General features: G+C 43.2%; 1 protein-coding gene across 1 annotated transcript in view; it reads right to left on the reverse strand.

Annotated features, from left to right (window-relative positions):
• Positions 1-18,050, reverse strand: part of mus301 (mutagen-sensitive 301) — a 50,995-nt gene that overhangs the window by 30,590 nt on the left and 2,355 nt on the right. The window contains exons 5-14 of the mRNA XM_065441727.1: positions 16,793-16,993; positions 16,432-16,507; positions 14,024-14,121; positions 13,278-13,376; positions 13,013-13,149; positions 10,997-11,233; positions 7,501-7,642; positions 7,311-7,415; positions 6,139-6,334; positions 3,273-3,427 (exon numbers count right to left, since the gene is read on the reverse strand). Coding sequence (XP_065297799.1) covers positions 3,273-3,427; positions 6,139-6,334; positions 7,311-7,415; positions 7,501-7,642; positions 10,997-11,233; positions 13,013-13,149; positions 13,278-13,376; positions 14,024-14,121; positions 16,432-16,507; positions 16,793-16,993 — 1,446 coding nt within the window. The remainder of the gene's footprint in view (positions 1-3,272; positions 3,428-6,138; positions 6,335-7,310; positions 7,416-7,500; positions 7,643-10,996; positions 11,234-13,012; positions 13,150-13,277; positions 13,377-14,023; positions 14,122-16,431; positions 16,508-16,792; positions 16,994-18,050) is intronic.

Consider the following 18,050-nt stretch of genomic DNA (forward strand, 5'->3'; position numbering starts at 1 on the left):
GGGGCATGCAAAAAACAGGCATTTTCAACAGGAGCACTGCTGACACTGACTCTGCCACTATTGAAATTCCCACAGCAGTCATCATTAGGGTTGGGTGCGTGCGTGACGATAAGCCAAGTTTGAATTATCTGGCAAAGGCTAATTCAGGATCAAAATACCTAAAGTTTGCTGCCATAGAAAAGTATGGGCGCCAGCTGGGACCTTCAATCAGGATCAAATTAACCAAAAATCAAAAAGACTGGAGTCGAATTAATGGAGATCTACTGTATACAATTAAACCTTGATATAAGGAGCGTCAATATAACAAAATTCTCCATATAACCTTTTACAGCTTCTCGTTGATAGAATACCATATATATTGAACTTATACATAACGAAGTGTGTTTATACATGATTCCAGTATAAAGAACCTTTACTACCGCTGTGAAGGAATACCTGAGAGGTGCTTGCCACGCACCTCTCAAATTGCGCATCACGTGATCGGAAGCAGATCAGCATCATGTTCCATATAAACTCTAAGCGCAATAATATCTTTTCGCACCCTGTGCTCCGTATGCTTTAGGTGCGCATGAAAGCATGCAAGGGTGAAATGAGAAGGATGGTTGCTTGATGAGCGCAGTCTTCCCATGCGAGCAAGGGGATAGAGGAGAGGGGAGCGAGCTAACAATAACACGATCAAGCGCGTGAGGGTTGGGGGGGGGGGGGGGGGGGGCAGGTTGGCAGGCATCTCCTTTTTTAGCGCGGCCATGGCTTCGCATGCCGATCAACATGGTTGAGTGCATATGCAGCCCACATGCTGTTTTAGAGGTAATCGGCCACATGTGCAAAGAGTGGGTGAGGTGAGATGGTGTGGCGTTGTGTGCCGTCTTCCTGCACATTTAGTGCTGGAAGTTGCGTAATTTCGAATTTCTGAGACGTGTTGAAGTGAGAGGCAGATGATGCATTCACTCTCTGCTGACAGTGCTTTGATTGACAGCGTCATCCCACTGCGAGCGACACTATCAGCCTCGAGAGCGAAGTGGACGAGAAAGCGTGGCTGGTTTTGCTTTGTACTGCCAATGTGTTGCCATCAACAAAATAATTTTTTTCACATTTATATTTGCTGTTTTCGAGTGCCCTATAATTCTGAAAACATTGCGGTCCCTGCCATGTAAGAAAACTCCATCGGCGACTCTACTTATTGGCATAGAAGACACAATTTCCAAAAATTTGGAAGACGCTTAAGCTTCGCCTTTAAGAGTGAAATGCGACAGCACTCAAAGATCCCTGACTGCTTCTCACGCTTCCCAGCAACTCCAGCACATGTAACCGTAATGTTTACCGGAAAGTGCTCGCAGCAAACGCTATGCACAAAGGCGGGCTTTCTGGTAGAAACGCGGCCTCTTACATGGGCCGCGATGCGGCAGAGGCAAGTACCATTTGGAAGTGTTTTAAGGAAATAGGCGCGCAGCTACATGGACTCCGAAATATTCATGCGCTGGCATGCACAAATGGAAGACGCTGTCGGCGGTCTGTGAATTAGAGAAGCGCTGGAAAAGGGGTTTGTTTAAATTTTCTCGTAACAGAATGATGTTTTCTCATACAGTGAAACCTCGTTAAACCGTAATTGGCCGGAGCTAAAAAAAATTACATACCAAACGGTAGTACTGTTTAACCGAAATAGCATGAGATCGCCCACTTACCTGTCAAAAACGAAACTCGGAGAGAATGCAATGCAAGGGGGAAAACATGCAGTGTTTATTCACTTCACACGACAAAAGTGTTATTTTCGTTTGATGCCGCCGTGGCCTAGCAGCGACCTAAAATTTACTGAAGCTGCGAGCCAGCTTTTCAGACAGCCCCTTCTTCTCGGCAAACAATCGCATGGCAGATTCCTCGTTGACGTTGCATATTCTATGTGCACAGACGCGGTAGCGTTGCTTAAGTCACGGGTGCTGTTCTCGTCACCATGATTGCATTCCTGAAGTTGATGTAACACGCAGCTTCTGCCACTGTCGGGCCTGAATCGCTCATGCTGTCGCTTTCCATGTCAGCCTTATCACTGTCGCTAGGCGACATTTCGGCAACAACAGAGACAACGATGGCGAAAATTCGAACCTCGTAACCGGCATCTCTTCGCGGTCACAGCAGCGCTGCCGAGCAACTTCTTTGCATTCCAAATGCCACACACCGTAGTCAACAGTAGATCCATGTCGCGTGCCAGCGCTAACTTCCTTGTGTTACATTCGATACCACAAACCGTGTCCAGTTTTTCTTCTATGCTGAGCACCCTGCGTCTTTTTTATCCAAGCTTCGGCATGACGCGAGTCCTCGCTTGCACGACGCCACAGAGCTCTCTGGCATGGCACCGAAATGACGTTTATGTGGCTTCATGCGCAAACGCACAGGGCACTTGGAAGGCTGTTGTTCTGATCTCTGAGGCTCGTTGTTCTGCTGGGCCGCCCGATGGAGATGACGCATCACCGTGTTTGCGCAAAGAAAAGTGGAAGCACTACGAGTTAACCGATACGTATGCAATAAGCTGGTACGGTTTATGCAGATACCAAACACATAATGCGCAATGGCTGCTAAGTCGGGGATTTGACTTTACTATTTTTAAAACAAACTACTGTTTAAGCGGGTACAGTTTAACAAAGTTTTACAGTATATTCAAATTACAATCCGAGAGCTATTATGTCTGTAGGTTAGTGTAAGTCGTATATTAAAATTTTTCTACGTATTTTAGCTTGAGAAATACAATTAGTTCAGTAAGTTCCTTGCGCTGCATGGAGGCCCTGGGTATGGGTGGTTCGAAAATCTATTTGCCAAAACAACGTCCGATGCCGACACCGGATTTTCTGCGACAGGAGCTCCTTATTGCTATCGCATTATTAGAATGAAGCAAACTGCTGATTTTATCGACTTCTTTATATCGAGGTTGAACTGTGCGCATTAAAATGATCAAAATTCATTTTCACATTGCCTTCATTTTACACCTAAACACTAAGTCTATCTTTTTCATACCAATATCATTTTTTCTGCTTTCTCTCTCCACACAGTCTTTCAATCCCTCATCCCCTCCCGCATGTAGGCGACGGCACACATGCCAGCGGAAGTCTGCATTTCATTAAAGAGCTCTCTCTCTCTCTCCCCACTATTACAAGCTACAGCCAACAGATGCCAAGTAAAAAATGCTGAGATAACATGGATAAATAAATCAGTACAGGTAACATATTTAATTAGTCTGCTGCCATGTCCAGCATGCAGAGATGCCACTGTTCATCCAGACTCACCAAGCGGTAGTAGGCTGGGGGATCAAGCCTGGCAGTGGCCAGCTGCCTTGGTGTGACCAAGTACAGCAGGTGCAGGGGGCATCGCAGGGACAGGGAGGACAGTGCTGCCCAGAGCTCTTGACGCAGAGTGCTCGCCATGGATGGGTCTATAAAGCCTGTGCCACAATGTAGGCATGCATTTCAACAACAGTGTCACTGCAAGCATTGCTAGAAGGGTGTTTGACCCCTCAATAGAGGAGTGTGTCCTCAGACATGTCTGTCACAGCCCCAAGATAGAAAGTGCGTCTACTCAGGCTCCGCAACACAGTGATATACTGCGAGGTGTGCCCTTCTAAATCTGTACATTTTGAGACAGTGATCATGAGCTGAATAATACAATGAGCGATGCCACCTGTAATGAAGGGTAACCACATTATTCTCTATTATGCTATATGCACTATGTAGCAAAAGAAGGGAAAGAAAATAAGCATTGAAATAAGTTTTCACCCAACACATATCCAAAAAGTTTCCGAGGCCCAATTGTCAGTTAAACAATTCCCAATTCCAAATGTCCCAATTGAAGAGTTAAACCGAATAAAATTTTGCTCTGCTACGTATTAAAAAAGCTTTTCTGGCGCATGAAGGAAGGGATACACTACTAGGAAATGTCACATGACAATCTTGAAGCCTAGTCATAAAAAATATAGGGGAGAAGTAAGTCCTAGTCACGTGATAGGCAAGCGGTACATTAAAGTCGGCTCACTTTGGTTGTGTCTGCTGCGGAGGGTTTCGAAACAGGCGCACACAGAAGGTGTGACAAACATCTGCCGAGATTAGTGAAGGCTTAAGCATGCAAAGCAGTCGAGTGTGTGTTATCAGTCAGGTGACACACTTAACCACCACACGGTACATAGATGTGGCTCACCACTTAGGCAGCAGAAAGGCGCTAAGGATGTAGTGAATGCAGGCGTCAGGTAACCGACATTATGCCTAATAACCCAAGGATCACCCCAAGAACGACCGGTGGCATTTCGGGGCAGTTTCATGGAAATGAGGAAACCTTTCTCACGGCAAATGTGTACAGGCAACTAAGCTGTCCTTCCAATGGCAAATTGCTGCGTTTGGGGATGTCGGCCAAGCAACAATGATGCCTTTTGCACCTACAAACACTTTCAGGCGGTTAAGTCAGCATCCAGGATGCGCAGATACAACAGCATAACAATGTTGCACCAAACAATTTTACAAGATAGTGCACATAAATATGAAAAAAGCAACAACTTCAGCATTTAGAGTGCAAGGTAATGCTATTTATTTCTCTCAACATGGAAGATGCACACCAGACCTTTTCACTAAGCAAAAATGCAACAAAAGTGTATTCCTCAAAACATCTGATCTCTTCCTAGGTGCAAGACAGCAGGACAAATATCAGTAAGAAAATAAGCACCGCAGTTGAAGGTGCACAACAGCTGATTTGAAGAAAAATTAAGAAGTGCATGGGAAAATAGACCATGCTCGAGCTTTCTGGACGGCCTTCGAGGCAAGAGCACTGGCAACTCCACGAACTGTGGTGGTAAGTGCAAGTGACACTATGAAAATTCTGTATTCGTGGGCCCCAGCCTTTCTCCACATTTCAAGGCAACACATTTTGAAGCAAAGAACGGCACCTGCAGTAGCGAAAAACCACCCATTACTTCCTACATGCCTTCATGCCTGTGACGGCAGGGTCCACTAAAGTTACCATATACCAAACAATCTCGAATGAGGTGGCAACTTTGTGGGCCGAATCCTACCCAAGGGGCACAGCGTACATGGCCCTGGAGAGCGGGACGGGCGTCGTCAGAGGATGTTGGTATACCGAGGCTAACAGAATTGCATGATGTGGCATTTGATTTCAGCTTCTGTAGTACACACAATTTTTGTGGGTCCTTTTTGTATCCCGGTCCTTATATGTCTCCTAGTCTTATGAAAAAAAGACTGGGCTTTTGCATCTTCAGGAGATGCGGAATGACAGATCTACGAATTCCTGCTGTGTTTATTATAACAATGGTTTTCATCAAATCAAATACTACCACAAATGACAAGCATGTACTGGCATGGACCAGTGTTTTCTGCAGCATCCATGTCATGGCATGAACCTCTGAACAAATTTTCAATAAATAGTAACAATGAACAAAAACCAGAACAGATAGGAAGAACGACACACCACCAGCACTGACTAGTTCGTATTAGTTCCTCAGCACTGGTGGAGTGTGCCATTCTTCCTATCAGCTCTGGCTTTTGTGTGCTGCTATATATTGAAATGATGATTTACCAATTTGCCCAAATCGCAGTTTTATTAGAGTTTATCTCTGAACGAAGATGTTGGCTCCCTCTACATCCATCAGAGTTTAATTTACGTTAATTCAAGTTGTGAAATACAGCCACTAATGGGAGTACTACTGCAAAATTGTAGCTCTGGTAATGGCACCATCTGCACTCGCAGGTACAAATAACAACACGCTCGATGTAAGGTGCAAAATTCCATATGCACCAAGTATTTCGTAATGGATACTAGAGTTCATCTTACTGCAAGAGTCAAAGCAGAAAGTGGAGCAACATAAGTACTTTTTGTTCTAGGAATTCCTCAGCTGAATAACTACCTATCACATGAGCCGATCTCTGTCATGCACCATTTGTTTTGAATCTGTATTCATGCTATATGAGAAGCAGCGAGGCACAGTCATTAATACCTCCAAAAGTACCGGAGGACTCTCCTTTTAATGCCAAAATCAAGCAAAAAGGCTACACTCCCAAAGCACAGAGTCAGCATTCTATGCTCACTCTGTGCTCTATGCATAGCTTAAACACTCTATGCATAGCTTAAATGAAGTACAAGGCACAAACTTACCTTTGAAAGCAGCGCATCCAAGTGGGGTAGCACGTAGCTCTCCAGTAGAACTGTGTTTCAAGATAAGGTCAGCTGTAATCAGGTCGTCAAGAACTTGGTGCAGAGTTTGCGATGGGTCTTTTCCCTCTTTTCGTTGCTGTAGGGCAAGTAGTGTTGCATCCATCACTTCGGCAAGAGAGTCTTCGGACTTGGCAACCTATAGAGACACCAAATTTTTATTTATTTTAATCGGTGTAAGACGAGACAAAAGGTCACCATCGAAAGGAACAAATTCATGCTGCCTCTTAAGAAACCAGCTATTGGCTACTATATCCTCATTAGTGCTCAAAAACATTTTATACTGAGCCTAATCAGCTCCTTAATTTTTCTTTTCTCAGCGATGCATTACCTCCTTATTGAGCCGTGAGGCTCAACATACACAACCTGTTTACCATACTGTATTGCTGTTGCAAAATGGGAATTCTCAAATAAATTTTCACTAGTAGATGATCTAAGGAATCCTACGTTGAGGAACTGCACATTTGCATTTACAGCTACATCGAGCTATAAAACTGCCTGTTTGGCAACACGAGTGCTAAATGCCACTTCCTCCCACACAACACAATGGCTTTTTCACTGTCCAATACCAGGGAAATGACCCACAATAACCTACATATTCTATAGTAAATAAATCTGTAAAAGTAAGTCTGTAGCAAATAAACTGATCATCTGTATCATAAAATTAAATGGCATGCCAAATACCACTCCTTCCTTTTACTGCCAACTCAGCTCGAAATTGACTCTTAAATGAAACCGCCTTCTTTATCCATCTATATGTTATCCTTATCATTTCTCGTAGACATAAAATAGTTCGGCTTGTTATAACAGATCGGAATGTGCTTGTCTTCTGTTGCAACTACCTTTATGCCAAGATGTGTGTAGGGTGGCCAGGTCCTCTCAAGCTGTATAAACAGTTTTTACTCCTGGGTCTCCCGCAACATTGTTGCAAATAAACTCAAATTCAATCTTTCAGATAGCTTTGAGGTGCAGCACACAAGGGTTCGGTGAACTGTTCAGCATCACTTACTGAATTTACTTCCAGCACCACTACGCGGAGTGATGAAACCAACATCATGTTGATTGCCTGTGCTTATCAGTCTCCGGAACATGTATTGACATTCTTCACAACTTACTTGCAGTCCTATCAAACTGAGTAGCAACATTTTCAAGGCCTTCTGTTCATCTTGAAGAAGATTGGAATAGCAGCTGTCAATAGGAGCCTCCAGAAGCCTCCGCACCTAGAGAAACGCCCGACAAATCATGGTGAGAAGTCTGGCCAATTATAGAACGCTACCCACACAACACTGGAAAGCAAGACGAGACCTTTTCTTTGTCTTTATTGGGTACAATGAGGATGCTCTCTCCAGATGAGTCAATGCCTGCCCGCCCAGCACGTCCAGCCATTTGCTGATAGACACTTCGAGTAAGGAACTCGGTGCCAGTGTAGGGCGACTTGAGGATCACCCTGCAACAAACCGTCAATGTGTAGACATGACTTGGTGCTAACGAAACATCACTGCAGTAGTAGCATTAGTAGGCACGCACATACCAAGCATTACTTAAGCTAGTTAGAAAAGGACAGTAGCTGTGAGCCGTAACATGACCTTTGTTGTACGAGTGTGGGCTACAGCCTTTCCAGCATTTCCACTTCGAGTTACAAGGATCAATGCACGACTGTCCTCCACTTGTACAATCATCATCATCATAAGCCTATTTTATGTCCACTGCAGGACGAAGGCCTGTCCCTGTGATCTCCAATTAACCCTGTCCTGCGCCAACCAATTTCAGCTTGCGCCTTCGTCTTTCTTAATTTTATCACCCCCACCTAGTCTTCTGCCGTCCTCGACTCCGCTTCCCTTCTCTTGGCACCCATTCTGTAGCCCTAATGGTCCACCAATTATCTAACTTACGCATTACATGACCTGCCCAGCTCCATTTCTTTCTCTTAATGTGAATTAGAATACCGGCTATCCCTGTTTGCTCTCTGATCCAAACCGCTCTCTTTCTGTCTCTTGACACGACATTCTTAATTCCATTGCTCTTTGCCCGGTCCTAAACTTGTTCTCAAGCTTCTTTGTCAATCTCCAAGTTTCTGCCCCATATGTCAGCACCGGTAGAATGCATTGATTGTACACCTATCTTTTTAATGATAACGGTAAGCTTTCAGTCGGGATCCGACAATGTATGCTGAATGCGCTCCAACACATTTTTATTATTCTGTAAATTTTCTTCTCATGATCAGGGTCCTCCCCGTGAGTAATTGACCAAAGTAAATGTACTCCTTCACAGACTCTAGAGCCTGACTGGCGATCCTGAACTCTTGTTCCCTTGCCAAGCTATTCACCATTGTCTTTGTCTTCTGCATATTAATCTTCAACCCCACTTTTATATTCTCTCTGTTAAGTTCCTCAATCATTTCTTGTAACTCGCCCCAGTGTTGCTGAACCGGGCAATGACATCTGCAAATCTAAGGTTGCTGAGATATTAGTCGTTGACCCTTACTCCTAAGCCTTCCCAGTTAATTAGCTTCAATACTTCTTCCAACCATGCGGCGAATAGAATTGTAGAGATTGTGTTTCCTTGCCTGACCCCTTTCTTTATAAGTATCTTCCTACTTTTCTTGTGGAGAATTAAGGTAGCTGTAAAATCTTTGTAGATACTTTCCAAGATGTTTATGTAAGCGGCCTGTACTCCTTGATTACGTAATGCCTCTATGACTGCTGGTATCTCTGCTGAATCAAATGCCTTTTCGTAATCTATGAAAGCCATGTAGAGAGGCTGATTGTACTCTGTGGATTTCTCAATTACCTGATTGATGACATGGATGTAATCCATTGTAGAGTATTTATTCCTGAAACCTGCCTCTTCCCTTGGTTGACTAAAGTCCAGTGTTGCCCTTATTTGTTTGTAGATTATCTTGGTGAATATTTTATATAATATTGTAAGTAAGCTAATGGGGGTATAATTTTTCCATTCTTTAATGTCATCCTTTCTGTGGCTTAGTATAATGTGGGAATTCTTCCAGTTCTCTGAGACCCTTGAAGTATAGACACTTCATATAGAGAGCCGCCAGTTTTTCAAGCATTATGTCTCCTCCATCTATGATTTAATTGACTGTTAGTCCATCTTCTCCAGCCACCTTCCCCATTTCATGCCTTGCAAGGCCCTTCAACTTCATCGCTAGTTATAAAAGGAGCCTCTGTAACCTGTTCATTACTACTTCAAATGAAGGTATCATAGCTGCTTTGGGTGCTGTAAACGTCAGTATAGAATTCTTCTGCTACATTTACTATATCTTCGAGATCGCTGATGATATTACCCTGCTTAACATTTAGTGCATACATCTTGGTTTGTCCTATGCCAAGTTTCTATCTCACTGATTTCAGGCTGCGTCCATTTTTTATGGCTTCTTCAGTCTTTCTCACGTTATAGTTTCGAATATCACTTATTTTCGCCTTGTTGATCAGTTTTGAGAGATCCACGAATTCTATCTTATCTCTTAAGTTGGCCACTTTAATTCTTTGTCGTTTGTTTACTAGGTCCTTTGTTACTTGGGAGAGCTTAACGACTGGTTGCCTTGGTGCCTTACCTCGCAATTCAATTGCTGCCTCTGAAGCCAAACTAGTACGGTTTCATTCATTACCTTTATGTCATCTTCATCTCTCTATTCTAAGGCTGCATATTTGTTTGCTAGTGCCAGCCTCAATTTGTCTGCTTTTACCCTTACTGCATTTAGGTTGGCCTGTTTCTTCTTGGCCAATTTTAATTTTTCTCTCTTCAAATTGAGGTGAATCCTAGCACTCATTAACCTATGATCACTAATCTTTACCCTACCTAACACTTCTACATGCTGCACTATGCTGGGATTGGCAGAAATTATGAAATCAATTTCATTTCTTGCTTCACCATTAGGGCTTTTCCAGGTCCACTTTTTATTCCAACGCTTTCTGAAGTAAGTGTTTATTATTCGCAGGTTATTCCTTTCCACGAATTCTAGCAACGTCTCTCAAGTGTTCCTAGAATCCATGCCGTAGTTGCCAATTGCTTTTTCACCAGCCTGTCTTTTCCCCACTATTCCACTGAAGTCACCCATAACTACAGTATACCGAGTTTGCACTTTTCGCACCCCCATCGCTAACTCAACATTTTCGTAAAACTGTTCTATTTCTTCACCATCGCGACTGGAGGTTGGAGCGTAGGTTTGTACTACCTTTACTCTATACCTCCTATTCAACTTTATTACAACTACTGTTACCCTCTCCCTCTCAATAATGCTGTAGAATTGTCAATATTGCCCGCTATGTCCTTATGGATTAAGAATCGTACTCCGAACTGCTTCTTATCTGGTAGTCTTTTATAGCAGAGGACGTGGCCATTTGTCTGCACTGTATGAGCCTCATCAGTTCTTCTAACCTCACTAAGGGTAATGAAACCTCAAACAATGCCTGATAGTTCCTCAAGGAGTCCTGCTAAGCTAGCTTCACTCGAGAAAGTTCGCGTGTTAAACGCTGCAATGGTCAGTTTCCATTGTACATTATAAAAGACATAAAATCAAAGCAGACAATGGCAAATGACATTTAAAAACATAATAAGTTAACAATACGGTACTGCGCCAAAAGTGTGCGCACTTCATATCATGTGCTAGAAGGACACCTTTTGCCATAAGCACATGCAAGAGTAAATGTGAGCTGAAGGCACTCTATGAGTGGTATGAGTGCAGCCCTGTTTAACAGCCACTTCTTTGCAGCTGCCTCTTTGCAAGTGCTATTTTACAGGTCAACTTTGAACTGAGCTCAAGTAAAAATAAAAGAAACAGCACCTCTTGGCTGGTAAGTTGACACCAGCCGCCAGAGTTGAGGTGCACGTGAGACAGCAGAGCACACCAGAAGTGTATGCATCCTCCACAATGCGGCGCTCCTCCACCGTCAGCCCGCTATGGTGGTAAGCCACACCCATGGGCAACGTCTGCCGCAGGACCCGACAAACCTGCCCTACCTCTGCTCGCAGTGTCTGCAGCAAAGCTTCCTTCTGCTCACGCCTATGGTCCAGTAATGACCTGAAACATCATCAATAAAACTGCGCTGTCCTCTCTGCTTTGTCGAATTCATCAAGCTCATAATAAAGATCAAGGATAAACTGGCTGGGCCCACAAGACTGCATTGCAACAACATGTGCTCTGCTTTAACTGTCCGCTACATAAGAAATTAAATTCTTAATGTGGGTGGAAGATCTTGCAGCCACCACTGAGCAGATAACTTTTCCCGAAGCACAAAACATTGCACACAAGTCTTCTAACAGAAAAAAAATGATGACCTATCCAGCCACCAAGATTAAGTTACTACATACTACAATTACTATATATGCTGATTAAATTGGAATGAGTTGTCTTATATCAAGAACACAGATCATGCACTACTAACGACTACATTTCTTTCTGTATTATCCAATTCTATCCATGCCATTACTTAAGCCACTTTTTCATTGAACGCTTATTTGAACCCTTGCATCCTGAACAGTACAGTAAACATCCATTAGTTTGACATTGTAAAACTAGGGAAAATTTTTGAATTAGGAATGATAAAAGAGCATGCAAACAACACAGAGAGATGAACAGGGGAAAGGTGATATTGTGCATTTCTGTTCACACTAGCCTATTATTCTGAAGTTTTTTGAAATAACCAAAGTATCAAGATGAACAAAATTTCAATATATCCACGTCACATTCACCACCACCATCTGAATTCACAAGTAATCCGCGATCCTGCAGTTGTCCGTGTGAAAAAACGGCTTACATAAAATGACTAGAAACATGCTGACATCAGCAATGGCCCATCGCAGAAAACCCTGCGATGCCACAGTGGAAAGTATGCTGGGCTACATTTGTCAAGTACTGACGTAACTCACTGCTGATCTTGCTGCTGTCTACGATGTGGACACACGATCACATGCTGTGGTACCGACTAGCTTGGCTTGACACAGTTCTACAGTTCCTGATGGTTTCTCATCAAGAGTCAGAAAAAAAAAAATGAGAATAATGACTAAGTGCATTTCACATTTAGGAAAATGCCCAACAACACATTTTCAAGTCCCACAAGAGTGTAAGCCACTCATCATCATCAGTGTGGTTACGCCCACTGCAGGGCAAAGGCCTCTCCCATACTTCTCCAACTACCCCGGTCATGTACTAATTGTGGCCATGTTGTCCCTGCAAACGTCTTAATGTCATCTGCCCACCTAACTTTCTGCCGCCCCCTGCTATGCTTCCCTTCCCTTGGAATCCCGTCCGCAACCCTTAATGACCATCGGTTATCTTCCCTCCTCATTACATGTCCGGCCCATGCCCATTTCTTTTTCTTGATTTCAACTAAGATGTCATTTACCCGCATTTGTTCCCTCATCCAATCTGCTCTTTTCTTATCCCTTAACGTTACACCCATCATTCTTCTTTCCATAGCTCGTTGTGTCCTCAATTTCAGCAGAACCCTTTTCGTAGGCCTCCAGGTTTCTGCCCCATACGTGAGTACTGGTAAGACACAGCTGTTCTACACTTTTCTCTTGAGGGATAGTGGCAACCTGCTGTTCATGATTTGAGAATGCCTGCCAAATGCACCCCAGCCCATTCTTATTCTTCTGGTTATTTCAGTCTCATGATCCGGATCCGTGGTCACTACCTGCCCTAAGTGAAGGGAAGTAAGTGAGTGCCCTACTAAAGGAAGTAAGCCACTTGTGGTCATACAAATAAAGCTCTTCAAATTACGGCCTGAAGAGGCCAACAAGAATCTGCTTCTGTAGCGCCATGCCTGAAAGCCAAACACAGATGATGACAAACACTCACTGAGGCAGGAAACGAGCCAGAAGCAGCGCCACACTCTCACAGTTCTGCTTCGTTGGGCAGAAGACGAGGCACGAGTGCTGTGGCACTGTCTCTGCAACCAGAAGAGACAGCTGCTCGGGGTCCTGCATCTGGCTTTGCTAGTGTGCAAGGGTAGCGATAGCAGAGGGTTGATTAGCTGTGCTGAGAACATAGTAACCAACATCCACAAAAATGTCCCGAGAAATCTGAGCTTGAAATGCACAAGAAACAGAATTCGAGAAACTACCTTAGGAAGCTTGCGGACAACCCGAAAGGGCTCCTCTTCATATTTTCCCTGCTGTTCAAAGATGTAGTCTTCCACTTTGATGTACTCCCTCAACTCAACCTGTTTGAGAAGGGTGTTATACCAACAACATTTAAGCCTTTATTGAAGTTGCACTACTTACGGAAAGGTCACGCTGCCACAAGCAGCAACACAAGTTTCAAGGGGCCCTGAAACAACTTTTAAAGCTTGTAAACTTAAGAAACACAATAAATATTGCCAATTTAATCTAAAGAAAGAATAGAAAACAACCATGTCGGACACTGGACCCACATAATGCAGCAATAAATGTAAACAATCTTCCAGATACTATATGCTTTGGAACAAGGTTACTATTTCTGAAGGGAGGTCACTCATATAAATTATTAAAACCATGCAAAGCATTCATATGGAATTTGATTCAAAATTTAAGGTTAAATATTAATTACTGTAGAATGATGTTCAAGTCGGACTGACAATTCTTACAATTTGCATGCACCGACATCTCACAATGAAAACTTTTAACCACAAGGTGAAGAAGTCTCACTAAATAATGCACAAAAAATAACTTACTATGAACTGGGTGACATTTTCACTTGCAAGAAACAATTTCAAGACAGCAATGCGAGACCATGCGTCATGTAGTAAGCTATGGGTGACGGCACTTTATGCAACCGGACTTCAATGATGTAAATTGTCTGGCTTGGAATGCAATGATGAGCAGGACATACCGGGCGAAAGGATCCAACGAAAACTTCAGCACCAAGAAAGGAAGCAAGGTCATCCATATTTCCAATAGTAGCACTCATGCCCACAATATGAGTGAGTGCTGGAAAAAAAGAAAGGCCTGGATTACCTCTTATATTACATGGACACACATAAAACAAGTATAGTCCACTCATGTTAATCCACACTATAGGTACACAGGCTCTTTGTTCGAGTTTTCACAAGCTTGAATTATTTGAAATTGAATAAACTATGGACCAAAAAAGAACTATAGCTTACTGCCTGCATAGCACAATTGTGCGCACGATTCCACATATAACCTGCCAAACTGAAAACTGCATCCAACAAATTTCAATAGGTTTCAAGAGATTACAACAAATTCCAAAAGCTGCAGCACAGATCTTTCAGGGGTGTCACACAGTGCATCAGATGCAGTGTCATACCAACAACATTTAAGCCTTTATGTACGTTTCTTAGCATACGTTTCTTAGCGTTTTTTTAGCATACATTTCTTGCTATATACTACTCACACGGTTGGCTTCGAGTAGCTATCCAACAAAAACATGTATACGAACAGGTACACTGAAAGTAAAACCAGCACTGATACTGTCAGCTTGTTTTTGATAGCTTTGTTTGACATCAATGGCCAATGCTACCTTTAAAGGGTCCCTGAAACACTTTTTATCGAAGAGCATAAATGCATCTGAAGTTAAAATAGGCTATTTCAGAAATACTTTGCCACAAAAAGTACTTCAATGCATTCAGCAGAAGCAGAGTTATTGGCAATTAAACACGGCCTTTGCGGTGCTTCCACTCCTTTTTCAGTGTCCTGCACTGCAAAGGCATTGAAGGCGAAGACACAACGCTCCACCTTCTAAATGTCACTGTAGCGCAAAGTTAAAATTTAATTTTACATGTTAGCGTAGACGCCACTACTTCGGATTTTGGCACTCACGGCGCACCAAACGTAAGCCAAATTCATTTGCCCTTAGCAACACACAGTGTGCTTCGCCAGTGATCTTGTTACGGCACCCTGTGATGGCTGCGGTATCTACACTACATCGCAGACCGCAGCTGCATGCAACTGTAGTGCATATGCGCAGCATTTACTTTGTGCATGGCAGGGCTTAAGTGCATGCTCGTGCTCATATGCTAGTCTGACCTTGCTACATGGTGCGGACCGGCTTTGTCCTTCACCAACTTGACCATCGAATAGTCATCATCATCATCAGCCTGGTTATGCCCACTGCAGGGCAAAGGCCTCTCCCATACTTCTCCAACTACCCCGGGCATGTAATAATTGTGGCCATGTTGTCCCTGCAAACTTCTTAATCTCATCCGCCCACCTAACTTTCTGCCGCCCTCTGCTACGCTTCCCTTCCCTTGGAATCCATTCCATAACTCTTAATGACCATCGGTTATTTTCCCTCCTCATTACGTGTCCTGCCCATGCCCATTTCTTTTTCTTGATTTCAACTAAGATGTCATTACCTCGCGTTTGTTCCCTCACCCAATCTGCTCTTTTCTTATCCCTTAACATTACACCTATCATTCTTCTTTCCATAGCTCGTTGCGTCGTCCTCGATTTAGGTAGAACTCTTTTCGTAAGCTTCCAGGTTTCTGCCCCATACGTGAGTACTGGTACGACACAGCTGTTATAAACTAGTAGCCGAATAGTAGAATGAATAGTAGCCACATCCAACTTGTGCATTTTTGAAACGCTATCAATTAGTCTGAAGGCGTCCTACTAGGAGCGGCCAAGAGTGAGCGCACACTGGCAAGCATGAGTGTAGTCTGGCCTTAAGTTTCACATGGTTCAAGGCTAGTTGAGCATTCAAAACTAGCCAAAATTAGCAAGACTCGCCGGCTATGACACCGATAAGCAGGGTGGTCAAAGTTTTATTCCAACGTAGGCAGCTGCGGCCGAGCATGAGCAGACAATAGTCGGTTTCTTCCAGGAGTATGTAATTATTATCAAAATTTGAAAGCACATTCTCGCTTACCTTAGCCTGTTTACTGAACTTCTTCAATAAATATACGCAGTAATAGTAGGAAGAAGTGCACTGATCCAAACGCCCTCTTAGGTTGATGTCAGCTATGTGGAAATGCACTTTATTATGAAATAAAGCATCCAGAATAGAATGAAGAGCAAGGCTTCTGTTGAAAAGAGAGCATTTGAGAGAAAGGTGACTTTGTGCTTCCGCTTGTGAGCTCCATGTGACGCATACAACAGCAAAACTTGGCTGAGATGTTCACAGCAGAATAAGCTATCCGTGGACTATGTTTTTTCATCAAGCTCGAGGGGTGCTTCAGGACCCCTTTAACCTTTCTTAACAGACCACAAATTTAACAGCCGCCTGCACACTTATGGTACCAAGTGTCAACACGTGATTAAGACATGAACAGCACTCACGGGAGATGTGCTTGACTTTCACAAGCGTGCTTTCAAGTATGGCTCCCCTACTGCTCCCAGCACCCAGCATATGCAGCTGCACAGCCAAAGGAGAAAGATGCTTAGTACACTGTGGCATGCTTTGTAAACCCATGCAAGATGCTGCACTGTAACAGCACCAGATTTGCCAACCTTATAATTTAAAAACACTACAGTCGAAGCTGAAAAATACTAGAGTTTGATTAAATATACTACATATTGTTTGATTACACAACATGTTGATTCTTTAACACTGAGTATGTTCAGTAAGGTCACTGTGAACAGGCATTCGTGTGTTAACCTTGGCTTAGGCATGCAACATGTAACCGCAAAAATGACTCACTTCGTCAACCACAACCAGGCCCAGCTCGCTCAGTCTGTTCTGTTCAATCAGTGAGTCGACCAGAAAGTGTGCCTTCTCAATGGTGGCAAAGTAGACAGCACAGCGCTGCTTTCTTTTCGGAGGTGGCAGGGCACCCCTACTGCCTGCATACTCTTCCACGAGAAAGTTCAGGTCCACTCCAAAGCTCGACATGGACCGCACCTGTCCCAGACAGAGGCATAAACACTCCACTTGCACAGATAACGCAACACTGGCCAAGACTGCTGTTTATGGCACAGCTATGCAAAAAGCACAACACTGCCACTGCAGCAGCTGCGGGACTATAAAAGCATGTCTGCAAAGGCAATGATGAAAATTGAAGTTGACAGCTTGAGCTAGCAAGGATCAACCGTTGAACTCATGGATAAATAAATAAATAAATAAATAAATAAATAAATAAATAAATAAATAAATAAATAAAACACCTATACCTTGTCTTCACAAGAGAAATACGGCGTAGCACAAAAATAGGCAGGTGGAGAAAAAGTTGCACCTTTTACGACTTGACTACACTTCAGCTACTTTACAACAGTGGTACGCTGCACATTATTGCTTCCACAACCAACAATAATTGTTTGAAGAATGAAAAATTCACACAGAAACTCCTCTAGGAGTTGTCTAAGCATGTGTAAGCATTGTGCCACTAGCTCATATTCACGCAACCTGGTGTCATTAACTATATGATACTTAATCCAACTTTATTGGTTGTTATCAGCCTTATCAGATTAGATCTGACCCTTAACCCTTATCGGTTGTTATCAACCTCATCAGACTCAATCCGGGCCTTATCAACCCTTATCAGTCAGTATCAACCTTATCGAAATCGATCAGATCCTCACCAACCCTTATCTGTCCTTATCAATCTTATGGCACATGATCCAACAATTATCAACTCTTATCGGACCAATCTTATCAGACTTGATCTGACCCTTATGAACCCTTATTAGTACTTATTAAATTTATCAGAATTGCTCCAACCACAATAGGCCCTTATCGCTCTTTAGCACCTTATCCATCCATATCAAACCATTATCAATGATGGTGAGACATATATAACTCCTCATCACTCCTTATCATCTCATTGACTGCTTATCTGTGCACATGGCGTGACATGACGTGAAGAGCATGAGCCCTCAGAGATCAGTTGACTTATTGGAACTGAAGCAGAGCAAAAAATTCACGGGAGAAGAAGGAGAGAGCAGATAGCGCCCTGTCTGTT

The sequence above is a fragment of the Dermacentor albipictus genome, chromosome 3 (assembly GCF_038994185.2).
Source record: "Dermacentor albipictus isolate Rhodes 1998 colony chromosome 3, USDA_Dalb.pri_finalv2, whole genome shotgun sequence".
NCBI lineage: Eukaryota > Metazoa > Arthropoda > Arachnida > Ixodida > Ixodidae > Dermacentor > Dermacentor albipictus.